This window comes from Artemia franciscana, chromosome 4, assembly GCF_032884065.1.
Source record: "Artemia franciscana chromosome 4, ASM3288406v1, whole genome shotgun sequence".
In the NCBI taxonomy this organism is placed as follows: Eukaryota; Metazoa; Arthropoda; class Branchiopoda; order Anostraca; family Artemiidae; genus Artemia; species Artemia franciscana.
Genome location: NC_088866.1, coordinates 7089630 through 7105471, shown reverse-complemented (window position 1 = coordinate 7105471; position 15842 = coordinate 7089630). Strand labels below are relative to the sequence as shown.

At 33.4% G+C, this 15842-nt stretch overlaps 1 protein-coding gene across 1 annotated transcript in view; it reads right to left on the bottom strand.

Moving 5' to 3' along the window:
- The window catches only part of LOC136025927 (serine/threonine-protein kinase Tao-like), a 71830-nt gene that overhangs the window by 26540 nt on the left and 29448 nt on the right, over positions 1–15842 (bottom strand). Inside the window, exons 3-6 of the mRNA XM_065702008.1 lie at positions 13254–13449; positions 9915–10067; positions 6274–6452; positions 346–508 (exon numbers count right to left, since the gene is read on the bottom strand). Of these exons, the coding sequence (XP_065558080.1) occupies positions 346–508; positions 6274–6452; positions 9915–10067; positions 13254–13449 (691 nt within the window). The remainder of the gene's footprint in view (positions 1–345; positions 509–6273; positions 6453–9914; positions 10068–13253; positions 13450–15842) is intronic.

The following is a 15842-nucleotide window of genomic DNA, read 5'->3' as shown; positions in this document are numbered from 1 at the left end:
TGGTTTTTCCCATGGTATCTATGGATGGTATATATAAAGTTCACCTTTACGCTATTTCAATTTTTTTCACAGACATGTCTCCTTTTTCAAGCACAGTATCGTGTTTTGCTTGCACATATACACAAAATAATCAAAGTGGAGCTTACGCTCAAACAAATTCCCACACAGAATCTGAATTTCAGAAGACAGGTGAGGCAGAAAGCGCATGGTTCTGCTACAAAAACAAGAAAAGATGAGGAAGATGTTAATCTTATTTCTTTAAATTAAGACTATTTCTTGAAATTTAATATTTCAAAAATTTAACATTTTAAATAGTATTTATTTAAATTTAAAAAGAAAACTAACCTTCAACGTCACCGGCAGTGCTTTCTGTATCTAGGTTTTCTCCAATTAAAAAGTTTTTCACTCTTCTATAATTAGCATTATCAAGTTCTCGTACTGCAGCTTTCGTTCGACGAATAAGTTCAATTAACACATGACTTCCACGGGATCGAATCACAAAAGGATGCTAAAAAGAAAGACAGTTACAAAAAAAGAGAAATCGAAATATGGCATAATACAGAAACACAAGGTTAAACTCGAACAAACTATCCCTATACAAATTCAGACCTAAAAGTGGATCAGTTGGGATAAGCTCCTCCCCTCTATTTCATCGCCAACGTCAGAAATTGCCAAATACTTTTCAATAAAAATTTATAGCGAACTACTACTACTACTACTGCTTACTGCAGCACCAAGCAGCATCAGGCTGACGCAACACACCCACTCCTCCCCAGTCCCAATTTGTACAAATCTTCACTATTTAGTATTCTTGATTAAATCCTTATTTCCTTTAAATCCTTTGGCCTCTTATTACCCCGTTCAGGGAGTACTCAGTTTTCGTTTGGTCAAAAACGGATGACTAAAAACTTACTGCGGACACTTTTAAAGAGACAGAGGACCATTTATATGTCTGATATGTATTTATTTATGACATGCATATGTTCTTTTGGACATGAATCGTCACAATTTATATTTTTGGGGCATTAACTTTGATATAGAGTGTGTGACAAGGAGACATAAATTCTTTATAAAAGTTGTATAATAGACGATATTTGTGGGAAAATGCGGCTTAACAGGAATTAATCCGCACGGCAAAGCTGACTTGGTATACAGTCCTAAAAAAAGTGTAAGATACTAAGTTCTTCTATAAGATTTAAGAACATATATAATCTCTCCGTAAATCGACTGTAGGAAAATTTCATATTCTGTTTCAAGATTGCATCCCTTTTCGGGGGAGTTTATTTCCTGTTTCTCAAACTACGTAAATTTGGTATGCGCTAATAGCAATGGTTATTGACTTTAAAAGTAATATATTTTGCATATTTATAGTCAGAATCAAGCTGACTATAATTAAAACTTTTTGATCAAAACTTTTTTTCATCACATTTGTAATCAAAACTTTTCTTCAGTTTGTGTTTCTACTGGCAAGGGTCGTATCCTACTTACTGTTAGTTACTACCAGCTGTTTGATTCAAGGCTCTCTTAAATGTAAAGGAATCTAAAACTCCCTCATTCAACTCCCATTTTTTACATCCAAATACAACATAATCGTACATCAATGCTTCAAGAATGACAGTCAACCCCTCCTGAAAAAAAATCTACCCTTCCAATATTAGGAAGAGATGGGCCTAAAATATCAGAACTAATGAAAGGATTCAAGGTGAGTTATTTGAACACACCTTTTCAACGTTTCAACGTTAACGTTAAGCGGACTAAGTTCCAAAGACTATGAATAAGAAAGGATGAAAAGATGATGTTGGGTAACGAGAAGATCGATCAAGTGGGCAGCTTCACTTACCTTGATAGTATTATTAGCAAAGACGGTGGGTACAGTGAAGATGTTGAAGTAGAATTGCCAAGGTACAGGGTGGTTTTTGAAAAAAACCGCAGTTGAAAAAAGTTTGGAAGAATATGAAGATGAGTCTGCAAACCAAGATTAGAACATTGGAAGATACAGTGATGACAGTGGTCGAGTATGGTTCTGGAGCATGGCGGAGGAACATAAACTAGATGTTTTCCAGGGAAATTGTCTACGGACTGTTTTGGGTACCCGACTGACTGACCGTATCTTAAACGGTATGCTGTACGAAAAGTGTGGTTCTGTCTACCTGTCTAGGGCTTTAATGAGCAAAAGATTGAGACGACTAGAGCCCGTTCTATGGATGGAGGATTGCCAAAAATTATCCTTGTCAGCCAACCGTTTAGGGCCAAACAAAAAGCAGGTCATCCTCGATTGGGTTGGGAGGCTGTTGTAAGGAAAGGTTTGAGGGAAATGGGAGTATAACAATTGATATCTAAGTTTCTATTGTAGCGAGGAAGAATGTGATGGTCCAAAGACCTAATTTCAGTTCTTGCCCTAGCTACAACTTACAAAAAAAAAATTTTCTATTAGAAAGACTAAAAGTAAATGACGATTTTGAAGGACAGCATCGGAAAGAAAAGAAAATAAAACTCGAAATAAAAAACTTTATATGTTAAAAGTTAAAATTAAAGTCTAGTAATTAAAATATAATTTAATATCCATCTTTAATACCCTGTGGCAGCGCAACAGATTAATGCTCTGACTGGTAATTTGCGACCTGAGGCTCGATTCCCAAAGCCATAAGGTTGGGCGACAGGCCTGCTACCTGCAAAAAAGGCCCTAAAACTAAAACGTGACTTGTCGCGCTATGTGCCATCAATAGCTTTAAAAGGTCTTTCTCGTATCATTTTTTGTCAATCTTTAATTGGTGTGATATTTATTATTTCTTACACTGCAATTAGGGAAATATGCAATGTAGTTTTTTTTTTTTTTTTACTGTTTCCTGTTGTTTCAGCAAGGACGAATTTTTACGACTTGAATACGCAAAAAGAAAGATTTATCTAAAAACATTGAATGAATCTACCCAAGTGGTAAATATAGAGGCAGGGCGATTATTGCTCTTAAAAATGCTTCATAGTCTCTTCTGAACTGCCCTAGCCCTCATTTTTCCTTCTCATGTGCAAAAAGAAAAATTTATCTAAAAACATTGAATGAATCTACCCAAGTGGTAAATATAGAGGCAGGGCTATTGTTTTCTCATAAAAATGCTTCATAGTCTCTTCTGAATTACCCTAGCCCCCCTTTTTACTTCTGTCTCCGAGAAATACCAAAACGATGTTATTATCGATGCATTATTGCATGCACAATGCATGCAAGAAATAGACTCCCCCCTCCCTCGAAAAAAATTATTGCTTGCATGGAGGATTTAAAGTCATTTAATCTCTTACCCGGTTGGACGTAACGGAAGTTCTGGATCCTGAGCCTCTTAATGGATCAAGGTTATGAGCGAAAGCAAGCATTTTAACGTTGTCTAGTCAGAAGCAGACCCATAGGTTTAGTTCCAACAGGGTCTTCCTCGTTGGCCTTGTAGCTTCAGGTCGGTCTGTCAATTTTCAGACCTAGACCTTTCACCTCACTTAACCTAAACCTTTCTCACTCATTCACTTTTCCCTATAAATCAATGATGATCCACCTTTCTCTTTCTTTTTTGTTATGCCATAGTATCATGTGTACAAACGTCGTGGAGCTAGATATTACCATTTTCCAGATTGATCTACATTGAAGTCATGAAAACATTAGAACTGAAATATCATGGTTAAGAACTAAAGTAAATATGTTCTATCATTCTATAGCCCAAAGAACATTGGAGCTTTAAAAGACCTGGAACTTAGGAATAGGGATTCACATAACTGGAATTAAGTTTATTTGACATTTTTAAATCACTTAACACCGCAAATAGTATTAGCACAGAGAAACAGAGGGTCTTAGAAAAAAAATCTTATGATTCAAAAACTTTCCCTCCTTTTTATTAAGAGCTAAAATCATTTCAACTATACATAAATTATAACATAAATAAAAAGATGAAAAAATATGACGAAGTTCCAGTTCATACGCAGGAGGTGAAGAAGAAGGAGCTTTGAAGAAAGAACTGAAAATATTTAAAACTATGCATAAACCATAACATATAAAAGAAGAAAAAATTATTCTGAAGATCCAGTACATAGGCAGGAGCTGAAGAAGATGAAGCTGAAAATATTTAAAACTGAAATATTTCATAGCATAGAAGAAAAGAAAAATTATTCTGAAGATCCAGTACGTAGGCAAAAGCTAAAGAAAAAAGGAAAAACGAACTGAAAAAATTTATAACTATACATAAATCATAACATAGAAGAAAAGAAAAAATATTCTGAAGATCCAGTACGTAGATAAGAGCTGAAGAAAAAGGAAGAACGAACTGAAAACATTTAAAACTATACGTAAATCATAATATAGAAGAAAAAAAAAATTTCTGAAGATCCAGTACGTAGGTAAGAGCTGCAGAAAAAGGGAAGAACGAACTGAAAACATTTAAAACTATACATAAACCATAACAAAGAAGAAAAGAAAAATTGTTCTGAAGATCCAGTACGTAGGTAAGAGCTGAAGAAAAAGGGAAGAACGAACTAGAAACATTTAAAACTATACATAAATCATTACATAAAAGAAAAGAAAATTATTCTGAAGATGCAGTAAGTAGCCAAAAGCTGAAGAAGAAGAAGCTTTGAAGAAAGAGTTAAAATATTTAAAACTGAAACATTTCGTAATACAGAAAAGAAGAAAATTATAGTGAAGATCAAGTACGTAAGGAGGGGCTGAAGAAAACAGAGCTGAAAATAACTAAAACTCCCCCTAACACAATCACGAAAATTTAGCGAAACCCTTAAATCTCAGTTTTTTAATGAAAAGGTATTGCAATATAAATCCCCCTAACAGATATTTTTAAAATATAGGGAGAAGAAAAAAATAAGGGGACACACGCTCCCTTTTTTTATTTTACTTTTTTTTTAATTGATTCTTTTCTTGATCATATCCAACTATCTTCGCAAGCATATTCCCAGGTATAAACGACATTCCTAAGAATCTCGAAATCCAAACAAAATAAAAAAAACAAATAACACTAAATATCGTGGATACCAAGTCTAGGGCTGGGTTATAAAATTAAGCTTCACAAAAATACCGCATCTAATTGCTTTTCAAAGTACCGAAGCCGAGCTAACTGGAAAAGACCAGTGTTTCCTTAAAGTCCATTTCCAATGAGATTTTACTTACGAAGAGATTTAACTGGCATTAGTTTCAGCCAATCAGAATGTATTATATAATTTTACAGCCAACCAGAAAACCCTATTTAAATTCTGATTTGCTCTAATTAACACTAGCTAAATATAGGTATTAGTACAATGTTATAGTCAACGGGTCTTTAATGTTCCAATGGCTTGTTTTCTCAGTGCTCCAAACAGAAGCCCAGAACTGATCTGAAAGCCGAGTATTGATCGGAGAAAGCACATTTCAGAAAAGAGACACCTCTACGAATTTCTTTTCTTTCCAGAAAAGAGAACACCTCTGCGAAAACAAGATAAAACAAAAGTGATTAGACGATTTAATGTGGGTACCAAAATTTGAATCTCAGTTAAGTAATTTCCTATTGAAAGCTGTTTTGCCGTAGCTCCAAATTACTTACCTGAGATTCAACATTAGGAAAAAGTAGAATAAAGGTAAGTCTATTTTCCAACTTAAAACAACTTTCTTGGGCATTTCACTAATTTTCCTTTTTTTGTCGAATTTGAGAACTAAACAACATAAAATTGACGATTGAATGTGGATACCCAAAATAATGGGGCTGGAATATAAATTTCGGCTTGAAAAAATGAACCCTTTTTTACAGAACCGTAGCAGAGCAAGCTAGAAAAGTAAAAGTTCCTATGCCAAAGAAAAGAAACCTAATCTTCGACAGCCTACTGCAGAATCTATTTTGGTCAGTTTTATTTTAGTAGAAAGCAATAAAGTTAGAATTCAAAATTAAATATTTCGCTGAAACTTACCATAATCCATGTAGGCTTATTTCTTTTTCGTTGCAAAGCCCAAAAACTTCATTGTTAGGTTCAAATCACAATTTACTGATCAACTTTTATATAGCAATTATATTTCTTAATGTCTTATTTTTTTATATTCTTTATAATATTAAATTTTCACTTTTTTTTACCATTTCATTGACGATCTGTTACATATAACCATCTTTTATATATATATATATATATATATATATATATATATATATATATATATATATATATATATATATATATATATATATATATATATATATAATCATTCTTCAATTATAAGAGACATATATACTTATGTCTCTTATAATCATTCTTCAATTATCTTACCTGTAATAGTTTTCTAGTTGCTGGTCTATCAGACGGATTTTTCAGTAAACAGGAATCAACAAAATCTCGAAAAACATCAGACCAATTTCCACTAGGTTGCAACGATGGAGCATCATTCTGTGCGATGTGATATAAAGCACTCATTGCATTCATATTAAAATAGGGAGGTTTTCGTTCAGCTTAAAAATGAATAAAAAAAAATATTTAAAAGACAACAGCAAAAACTGCAACAAAAATTAAAATAACATTCTTTTTTAAGTTCTAGGAACCTCTTAAGGGTCATTATTAACTCTTCTGAGGACAATACACAGTTACTAACAGTATTTTGTCGCACCAAACAATGTTGTCTGGAGATCTTCGGCTATTTGTACAGACTTACTACCTTTAGAAACGTAATGAAGACCATGGTTTCCAAATAAGCTACATACGCTAATTATTTAATATTGATAAAAAGGAAAGAAAAAAACAAATCCACCGACAACACTTATTTTCAGGTTTTGCAGATTATTTAGTTTATTTCTTTTTGTAGTGACTATCAGTCAGATTTGAATACAAATCCTTTTTTTACTTTTAATAGTTTTAACTAAATAATTAAAAAGTTAATATTTAAAATAATTAAGTTGATAATTAATTAAGAATGATTATTAAGATAATTTCTTAAACCATATTGGCCTGCCATAATATAAAGAAGAAATGAACAAAAATAGGATTTGCTTGGGCGAACGAAAATACAGAAAAAAACAAATAATGAATATTTCGTAAGGGCAACCGCCTCTCTTTTCAGCACAAACAAAACATTTTTAAGGAAAATGCCAAAAAAGGGGTCAAGGAAAAGCCAAAAATAAACGCGGAGAGTAAATGTGAAAAACAAACAAATAAAAATAATGAAAAAGAAAATTAAAAGATGAATAAAATTCAATAAAAGGCAAAATTAGAAGAATTAAAACCAAATACCTAACAACCAAAAATATACCTTTTCTTGGTATAACCTCGACTTACCCTATCAATGTTTTACCGCATTGATTCTTATTAAAAGAGGGGCTTAATGCAGGAATGTTGACAAGTAAAACAGGTGTTAAAACACCCGATGCCGATATGCCCAATACCGATACGCCCGATACCACGGACAACCCTTTCACCAGAGCTATGGAGGATCATATCATCACCGAAACCATAGTTATTTGACCTTTGAACTATGTTCAACAATTTGGCTATCTCAAACTTTTGATCGGACGACTTTGGAGAAGGGGGGCTAGCTGCTTTCCAATCTTTTTGGTCATTTAAAAAGGGCACTAGCAAATTTAATTTCTGTTCGATTGAGCCATTAAATTCTCTCTATGATGTTCTGGCTACTCGCAAGCCCTGGCCCATTTTCGATTGGCTGTTCTACCTTCTACCGCTAGACATTTTACCCTATCGTGATTACTTACTTTGGAAGGTAGAACACGTAAAACATTGATTCATTCACCCTCGAATTTGTCTTAACTGTCTTATTAAGTATTTCATTAATTTAAATACTATAGCCACGTCCAATGCTAACTTTTTAAAATTCACACATATTTGATAACAGAGCCTAATCACAAATGCACATTATAGCCTGAATCTTATCACGGAAAATGCCTCCTAATCTCGGACACAGGACCTGAATGATGGAACAAAGCATCTTAATCAGAGACAGACTCAACCAGGGGCAGATTTAATCAAAGACAAGCAAAGGCGGGAGATTTTTGTTCGGGGGGGGGGGGGAATGCACCAAAAATTTGTTTTTATGCATTTTTTATGCTTTTACGAGTTACACAAAAAATTCAGTCGGAGGTTCGAACTCCGTAGCCCCCCTCCCTGGATAGGGCTTTGAAGATAAGCGTTAAGAAAACGAAAAATGGCATTTAAATAGGCTAGGCTATAAGGACAGCTTTTGACTAAGCTTAAATGTTTGAAAAGAAGATTTTCAAGATTGTATTCAACCAATCCCAACTAGCTTAAGTCTAACCACTAGTGAGTGTGACCTTCGCCTGTTCAGGTAGCTAATATATAAAGAGGAAATACATCAATATTTACCATGTTTCTTCATCTTACCTTTATTTATTAATATGTTTCTATACATTTTTTCCTAGTGACTTTCCGCGGCATCACTAGAGGGTAATATGATAACTTTACATAATTTATTAATTTTTCAAAAAAATAAGAAATATTTTTGATTAATAAGATATAAAAAAAGAAATAAGAAATATTTATGAGAAAATGATTTCCAAAAAAAAATGCGCTCTAGTTCAGACCTTTCTTGTCTTGCCAAAGGCCAGCGGCTCCTTAGTTCCCCAAGACCTACTTTTCCTAATTCTTCTAAAGCAAAAAAAAACAGGAATTTTCGAAGGTTCTCAGAAGTGGATATTTTGCTACATAATTGCAATGGGTTCTATGGGAATTCTTAGAAAGTCCTTAGAAGTCCTTAGAAACAAATTTTTTTGGGGGGATTTTCATTTGAGTAAACAAAGAACAAGAAAATATCAGTTTTTTAACTTTGCCACTCTGAATGGGGGGCCTTCTAGATAAGATAAGTGACAATTCGTTAGTCTTTTGCGCTATGAGTAGATGTCAAAAAAGTAAAGTTAGATGGAATCCCTTTCTTGACTGGCCACATTTACTTTTTTGACATCGACTCCCAGCACAATCAATTGATTAATTAACCAGTCAATTCCCACTTCCTTTTTCGAAAATTGTTAATCCGTGCTTGAAACTCAGTTGTAACAAAATTTCTATAGTTAGATCTAATCTTCACATTCTTTGTCAAACTTTGAGAATAAGATAGAAACTTAGCTACAGGGGTCCGCCGAAACAGCAAAATATTGAAAGTAGTCTATGAGAAAATTTTTTGGGGGGGAATCTCTGATTTAGATAAGTAATGCAGAAAGTTCAAATTTATAGACTTGGAGAAACAGAATTTCATTTCGAGGCCCAAAATACTAAGCAGGTGCTGTTTCAGGTATCGTTTAAAGCTACTTCAATTTAGTCAATTAATCATCTAATTCATTCCCTGAAAATTCCATCTTAATGTGAAGCACCGGTACAGACAGCGTTAAACGATTTGCTGACAAAAGGAATTGTCCTTCTTCATGACAATACAAGACCTAACACTGCTTGGTGGACAGTTTTGACTGGAAAGTTATAGACCACCCACCATATAGTCCTGATCTTGTACCAAGTGATTACCATCCATTTCTCCACCTCACACAGTACCTCAGTGGCAACCATTACAATGAGGATTACAATGCATGAATGTAAGTGAATTTCCGATTATCATTACAGGTGGCAAGTTTTTATACTGGTGCTAAAAACAGAATAGGTATTGAAGAGCCTGAAACTTTGGTATTGAAGAATTTCTGGTTATTATATTTTACTATCCAAATAGTTCATTAATCATCTTGTATATTTTAAATAAATTGTGTTTATTTAATTGTGTATAAAAACAAATTTATTTTAGTGTACAATTTATTTTAATAAATTGTGTGGTCGCAATGGTAGCAATCGTTTAAACGCTTATTTAAAAAACTCACCCCACATACGCTAAGACATATTCAAGAAGAGTCAAATTTTTACCATTCAGACAGAAATAGGTTAGAATTATCTAGACATCAAGGCATTACCTAGTTCAATACAGGTGATTCCAAGAGACCAAAGATCTACTTTTCCGTCATACTGTCCTTCGTCCATCGCTAGGATTACTTCGGGGGCCATCCAGTAAGGAGTGCCAACAAAACTATTGGCAGGACACAATAAACTTGCCGACCCAAAATCAGCTGAAAAACAAATGAGTATCACTTTTACATCACCCGTTTTATTTTTCTAATTACTGGAAACAAAAATCAATGTGCTTCTTTCAGCATTTTTAATTATTTTTTTAGATTAGCACACTTAGAGCTGAAATACTTTTCATACTTAATTTTTATTTCTTTTTCTTTTGCTTTAGTCACTGATATGGTATAAGCGTCTTACCTGTGTAAACAAAACAAAAAATATCTCACTCAAATGAATTGGTTTAGGTTTAAGTTCCCAGTGCAATTAACAGTCTGCTATTTTGCTGTTCTCTTATGGTTTTAGCGTATCAACGAAAGACGACAATCTTCATGACATTTAATAGCTGAGGTTCAGCTCTATCTATCTGCCGAATTACAAACTTGGAATTTGGTGTACATGATTTTTTAATTCAAAATACGCTGAAAATTGTTGAAAAAAGAACAATTTTTTATTGTTCAGATTATATTTTTTTAAGTACAAGTTGCTGCACCACACTTGTCACAAAAATCATTTATTTAAGGGGGAACATATACCTTAATGTTTGAATTTTTCATGGACAAAAGGCGTTGTCAAGTTTAACTTGTATATGTCCATGATTCAATATTGCAACACTGGTATTGCCATGAAAACTTTATAATCTTTGAACAAGCAAAAGAAAAATCTAAAGAAATCGAAGTTTCAATTATGAATGCTTCTAAGTGGCTCCAATGAGCAATCCTTCGATTGCTTGGATTGGAAAAGGCGTTGTCAACTTTAACGTGTTTATGTTCACTATTCAACATTGCAACACAGGTATTGCCATAAAAGCTTTATAATTTTTGAACAAGCAAAAGAAAAATCTAAAAAAATCGATGTTTCAATTATGAATGCTTCTAAGTGGCTCCAAGGAGCAATCCTTCGATTGCTTGGATTGGAAAAAGCGTTGTCAAGTTTAACGTGTTTATGTTCACGATTCAACATTGCAACACAGGTATTGCCATAAAAACTTCATAATTTTTTAACAAGCAAAAGAAAAATATAAAGAAATCGCAGTTCAATTATGAATGCTTCTAAGCGGCTCTATGGAGCCGCTTAGTAAAGTTAGTAACTTTTTGAAACTCAATAAAAAGGAATTTTATATATAAATTGTTTATATACACATTATATATATATAAATATATATATATATATATATATATATATATATATATATATATATATATATATATATATATATATATATATATATATATATATATATATATATATATGAATCTTATATATAAAATTCGTAAAGTTTAATTATGCCAACCAAAGCTATAAGTTTGGAAAAAAATTTGACCGATTTTCATAAAAGGGGAAAACGCCCATTCAAGTAGTCTTAATGAAATGCACACCGTTAGATTCAGCATATCAGGGACATCACTGCACCCGTTTCAAGCTTCCGTCTACAAAAATGAGGAATTATTTCCCGAAGAAAATTATGGATGCGTGTTTATTTGTTTGTGTTTTTTGGTTTGATTTTTTCCAAGGGCGATAATATCAACTAGTGTTCCAAATAGATCGGCCTCATTTGAACTGAAATTGAAATTTCTAGTGCCATTTTTAGGGAAGGACAGTTCTGACATACGAGGTTGATTGATGAGCATCAAAATACATATTAAGCTTCCCAGAAGTGGAAAAAGTAATGCCGTACTATGGGGCATTAGTTTCTAAAAGGTCACATAGTCTTATCCATATAAGATGGATGGCAAATATAAATATTTATTATATTGATCCTTTTGTTGACAAAATTTATATGAAACTGTGTGCAATGACTGCCTAACTTGTAGAACCCTCATGGACGTTAACATAGATATGTAAAAATTGCAGCATTGGTTGATAATATTACACCACTAGATTCTCAAAAGGTGTAACACCATTCAACTAACTGATTCACAGGCTCGAACTTCTAATATAAATTTTTCCTCCTCCCCCCCCCCAGGCAGTTTCTGTCATTTAAATTGTGTTCCCCCTTTACTGTTTTAATGAAATTTTCATTTAATATGGCCTTTATGGTACTTTCATTGAAGAAAGAGCAAGATATTAAGGAGGGGACAACCCACCTCATATACTTAATAGTTTCTGTTTCTTTTAGTTGTAACGTTGCTCCTTACTTTCAGTTGAAATTTTCTTTATTTAATTTCTGATCGTTTTTAAATAATACCAGGAAATCGAGCTCCCCTTCTATGGAATATTCGCATCCGAGAAAATTCTCCATGAAAAGATCCTAAAATATAACCCCATCCCCTCCAACGCCAAAAATTATTACTGAAGAATATCTTATTACTCATCAATAGCCAAAGCTATATGCAAACAATGGAAAAAGCTAATAGTTTACACCCCTTCCCTCAAAGACTGTGGGTTTAAAATCATCCTCAAAGACGGAGTTACTATATCTTTCGAATATGCTGAACAAATGGCTATCTCAAATTTTGATTGGACAACTTAGGAAAAAAGGAGCGTGGGAGGGGGCTAGCCCCCTTCCAATATTTTGAACACTTAAAAAGGGCACTAGTACTTATTTCCAATCGAACGAGTCCAATCGCCCTTCTAGAACCACTGGTTCGATTCCATCACCCCTGGAAAAAATTAAACACGCATTGGTGATATTGCTTCTGGCCAAAAATGCAAAATTTCACGTTTTTGTACATAGGAGCCTGAAACCTCTAATGTAGGGTTCTCTGACATGCTGAACCTTATGATGTGATTTTCATCAAGATCAATTGTTGTTTAGGGGGTGTTTCCCACATTTTCAAAATTGGGCAAATTTTATCAGGCTCGTAAATTTTGATGTTTAACAAAAAAAGGGTTAGCCTACAGACTCGTAACTTGATGAATTTTACATATTTCGAATAATCATCAAAATTCGATTCTTTTGATGCATCCCGTTCATTGTTTTCAAGACTCTGTTTGTAAGAGTTTCGGTTACTATTCCGCATCGCTCTTTACTCACATTTCGTTACCACAAACTGTTTGATGTTATATTTATTAACACTTGTTTGTGTTACATTTTTATTGACAATTTGTATGCTTTTCTATTTTTTAACTTTTATCTAGCTGTCTTGGTTGTTTCTTTGTTTTCCTCACTTTTACTGGACATACAAAACAAAGCCGGCTCTATTAGACCTTGTGATAGCCTTTTAAAAATAAATATCATCTTATGTTACCTATTTTTACAGTTCCATTGTCTGTGAGTAAAATATTGCCAGCCTTTATATCACGATGTATTCTTCCCATGGAATGTAAATATTCAAGTCCACGCAGTACTCCATCCGAAATAGCCGAGATTTCCTCTTCCCTTAAAGGCCGTTTGTGCACCTCGATTATGTCAGAGGCGGAGCCTAGGCAATATTCCATAACCAGCTAAAAATAAAAACAAAATTAGCGAAAGTCGTGGTCCAATGTACAAAATAGTTTATTTCCCAAGGAAAAACGTTTTTGTTGCCCTTTAGCTTTTAAAGTAGAAAAAGGTGTTCTACGGCCTTTGTCGCCCTTTAAAACGTCTTGTTGCCCTTTTAGCTTTTAAAGAAGAAAAAGGTGTTAAACGGTCTTTGTTGCCCTTTAAAACGTTTTTGTTGCTTTTTAGCTTTTAAAGTAGAAAGAGGTGTTCTAAAGTCTTTGTTGCCCTTTAAAACGTTTTTGTTACCCTAGAGGTGTTCAACGGTCTTTGTTGCCCTTTAAAACGTTTTTGTTGCCCTTTAGATTTCAAAGAAGGAAGTGTTCAACGGTCTGTGTTGCCTCTTAAAACATTTTTGTCGCCCTTTAGCTTTTAAAGTTGAAAGAGGTGTTCTACATTCAGGTAAAATCTTTCTTCCATGAAGAAAACTCAACAATTCAAATTAAAAAAAAAGATTTAGCAAGGGTCTTGAACATGACACAAAATGCATTTGTCTGCAAAATACATTTCGTTCTGACTTTAAAGATTCTACAATTATACTGGTAAAACGGCAACATTTTTTTACAATCATTTTTACATTATTAGGTCGTTTTGTTAATGTGTCTAAACTTACTATCATCAACCCCACATTCTAGTCGCTATATTATTGCTTTATTTGGCCGAGCAATCACGCCTACATCGTCGCAGGCGTGATTGCCTCTAGTTGTCATTGCAACTGTTGTGGTTGTTTAGTTCCAGTTGTCAAGCTATTGAGAAAAGAAAATCATTTTGGCGACATACACCAAACTTGTCCAACAAACAACTCGTCAATTGCGTCAGACATTTTTTAGTAGCACAAAATTATTATCATGCAAACAAAAGAGCAACAGTAACGTCTAATGGTGGGAGAGGGGTCATTTGTCCCTTCCTTCTACATCTTAAAAAATACACTTTGCCCCTCCCCCCTAGAATTTCGAACAAGCCTTGCACCGTCCCTTGATTTTGAAAAATAAGCTTTTGCGCACCAAAGTCCTAAATTTTGAAAATTACACTTTTGCACCCGATCCCTAAACATTCCCATGAATTGACACCACTGCATACCAACCAGAAATAAATAGAATAGATTAAAGTGACATTTTTAATCCTCCTACAATCATTAATTGATTCAATAGCAAAAAAAACACCAATGTCATTTCCATTTAATTTTAGGCCTACTTCAAGGGGACATTAAAAAGGTTTAATATGCGACTAATCCTTTTTAGCAGTTTTGTTAAAGACTGACGTTACTTATATCAGAAATTTTGCTTTAGTTTTTTGCAGACCAAAACTGCTTATATAAGGAATTTTGTTGCAAAAAGAAGCTAATTATAACACAAATTTGTTTGCAGACTGGAGCTATTTATATCAGAAATTTTGTTGCAAACGGAAGTTACTTATATCATAAATCTTCCTACAGTTTTGTTGCAGACCAAAACTGCTTATATAAGGAATTTTGTTGCAAAAAGAAGCTAATTATAACACAAATTTGTTTGCAGACTGGAGCTATTTATATCAGAAATTTTGTTGCAAACGGAAGTTACTTATATCATAAATCTTCCAAAGGTCTTGTTGCAGACAAAAACTGCTTATATGAGGAATTTTGATGCAAAAACAAGCTTATTACAAACAGAAGTTTGTTTGGAGACCAAATTTACTTATATCAGAAAATTTGTTGCAAACTGAAGCAACTTATATCAGAAATTTTGTTGCGTTTGTTTTTAATATTATCTTGCTTTTGTTGTTCTTATCAATTGCAAAAAGGATATGTGTTGCTTTTCTGTAAGTGGCATTGCTGATTTCTGTCACTGAAAAAGGCGTCAATATCTTTATTAGTTATTAGACAAAATGACACTGAAGTTACTTATATCATAAATTTTGCTAGTTTTGTTGCAGACCAAAAAAGACTTATATAAGGAATTTTGATGTAAAAACAAGCTAATTATAACAGAAGTTTGCTTAGAGACTGAAGCTACTTATATCAGAAAATTTGTTGCAAACTGAATTTTGTTTTGCAACAGTTTTGTTGCAGACCAAAGCTGCCTATATAAGGAACTTTGTTGCAAATAGAAGTTTGCATACAGACGCTAATTAAGCTACTTATAGCAGAAGTTTTATTGCAAACTGAAGCCACTTATATCAGAAATTTTGCTGCAAAATAAGCTAACTATAACAGGAGGTTGTATACAGACTGAAGCTACTTATATCAGAAATTTTGTTGCGTTTGTTTTTAATATTATATTGCTTTTGTTGTTCTTGTCAATTGCAAAAAGGATATGTGTTGCTTTTCTGTGAGTGGCACTGCTGATTTCTGTCATGGATAAAAGCGTCAATATCTTTATTA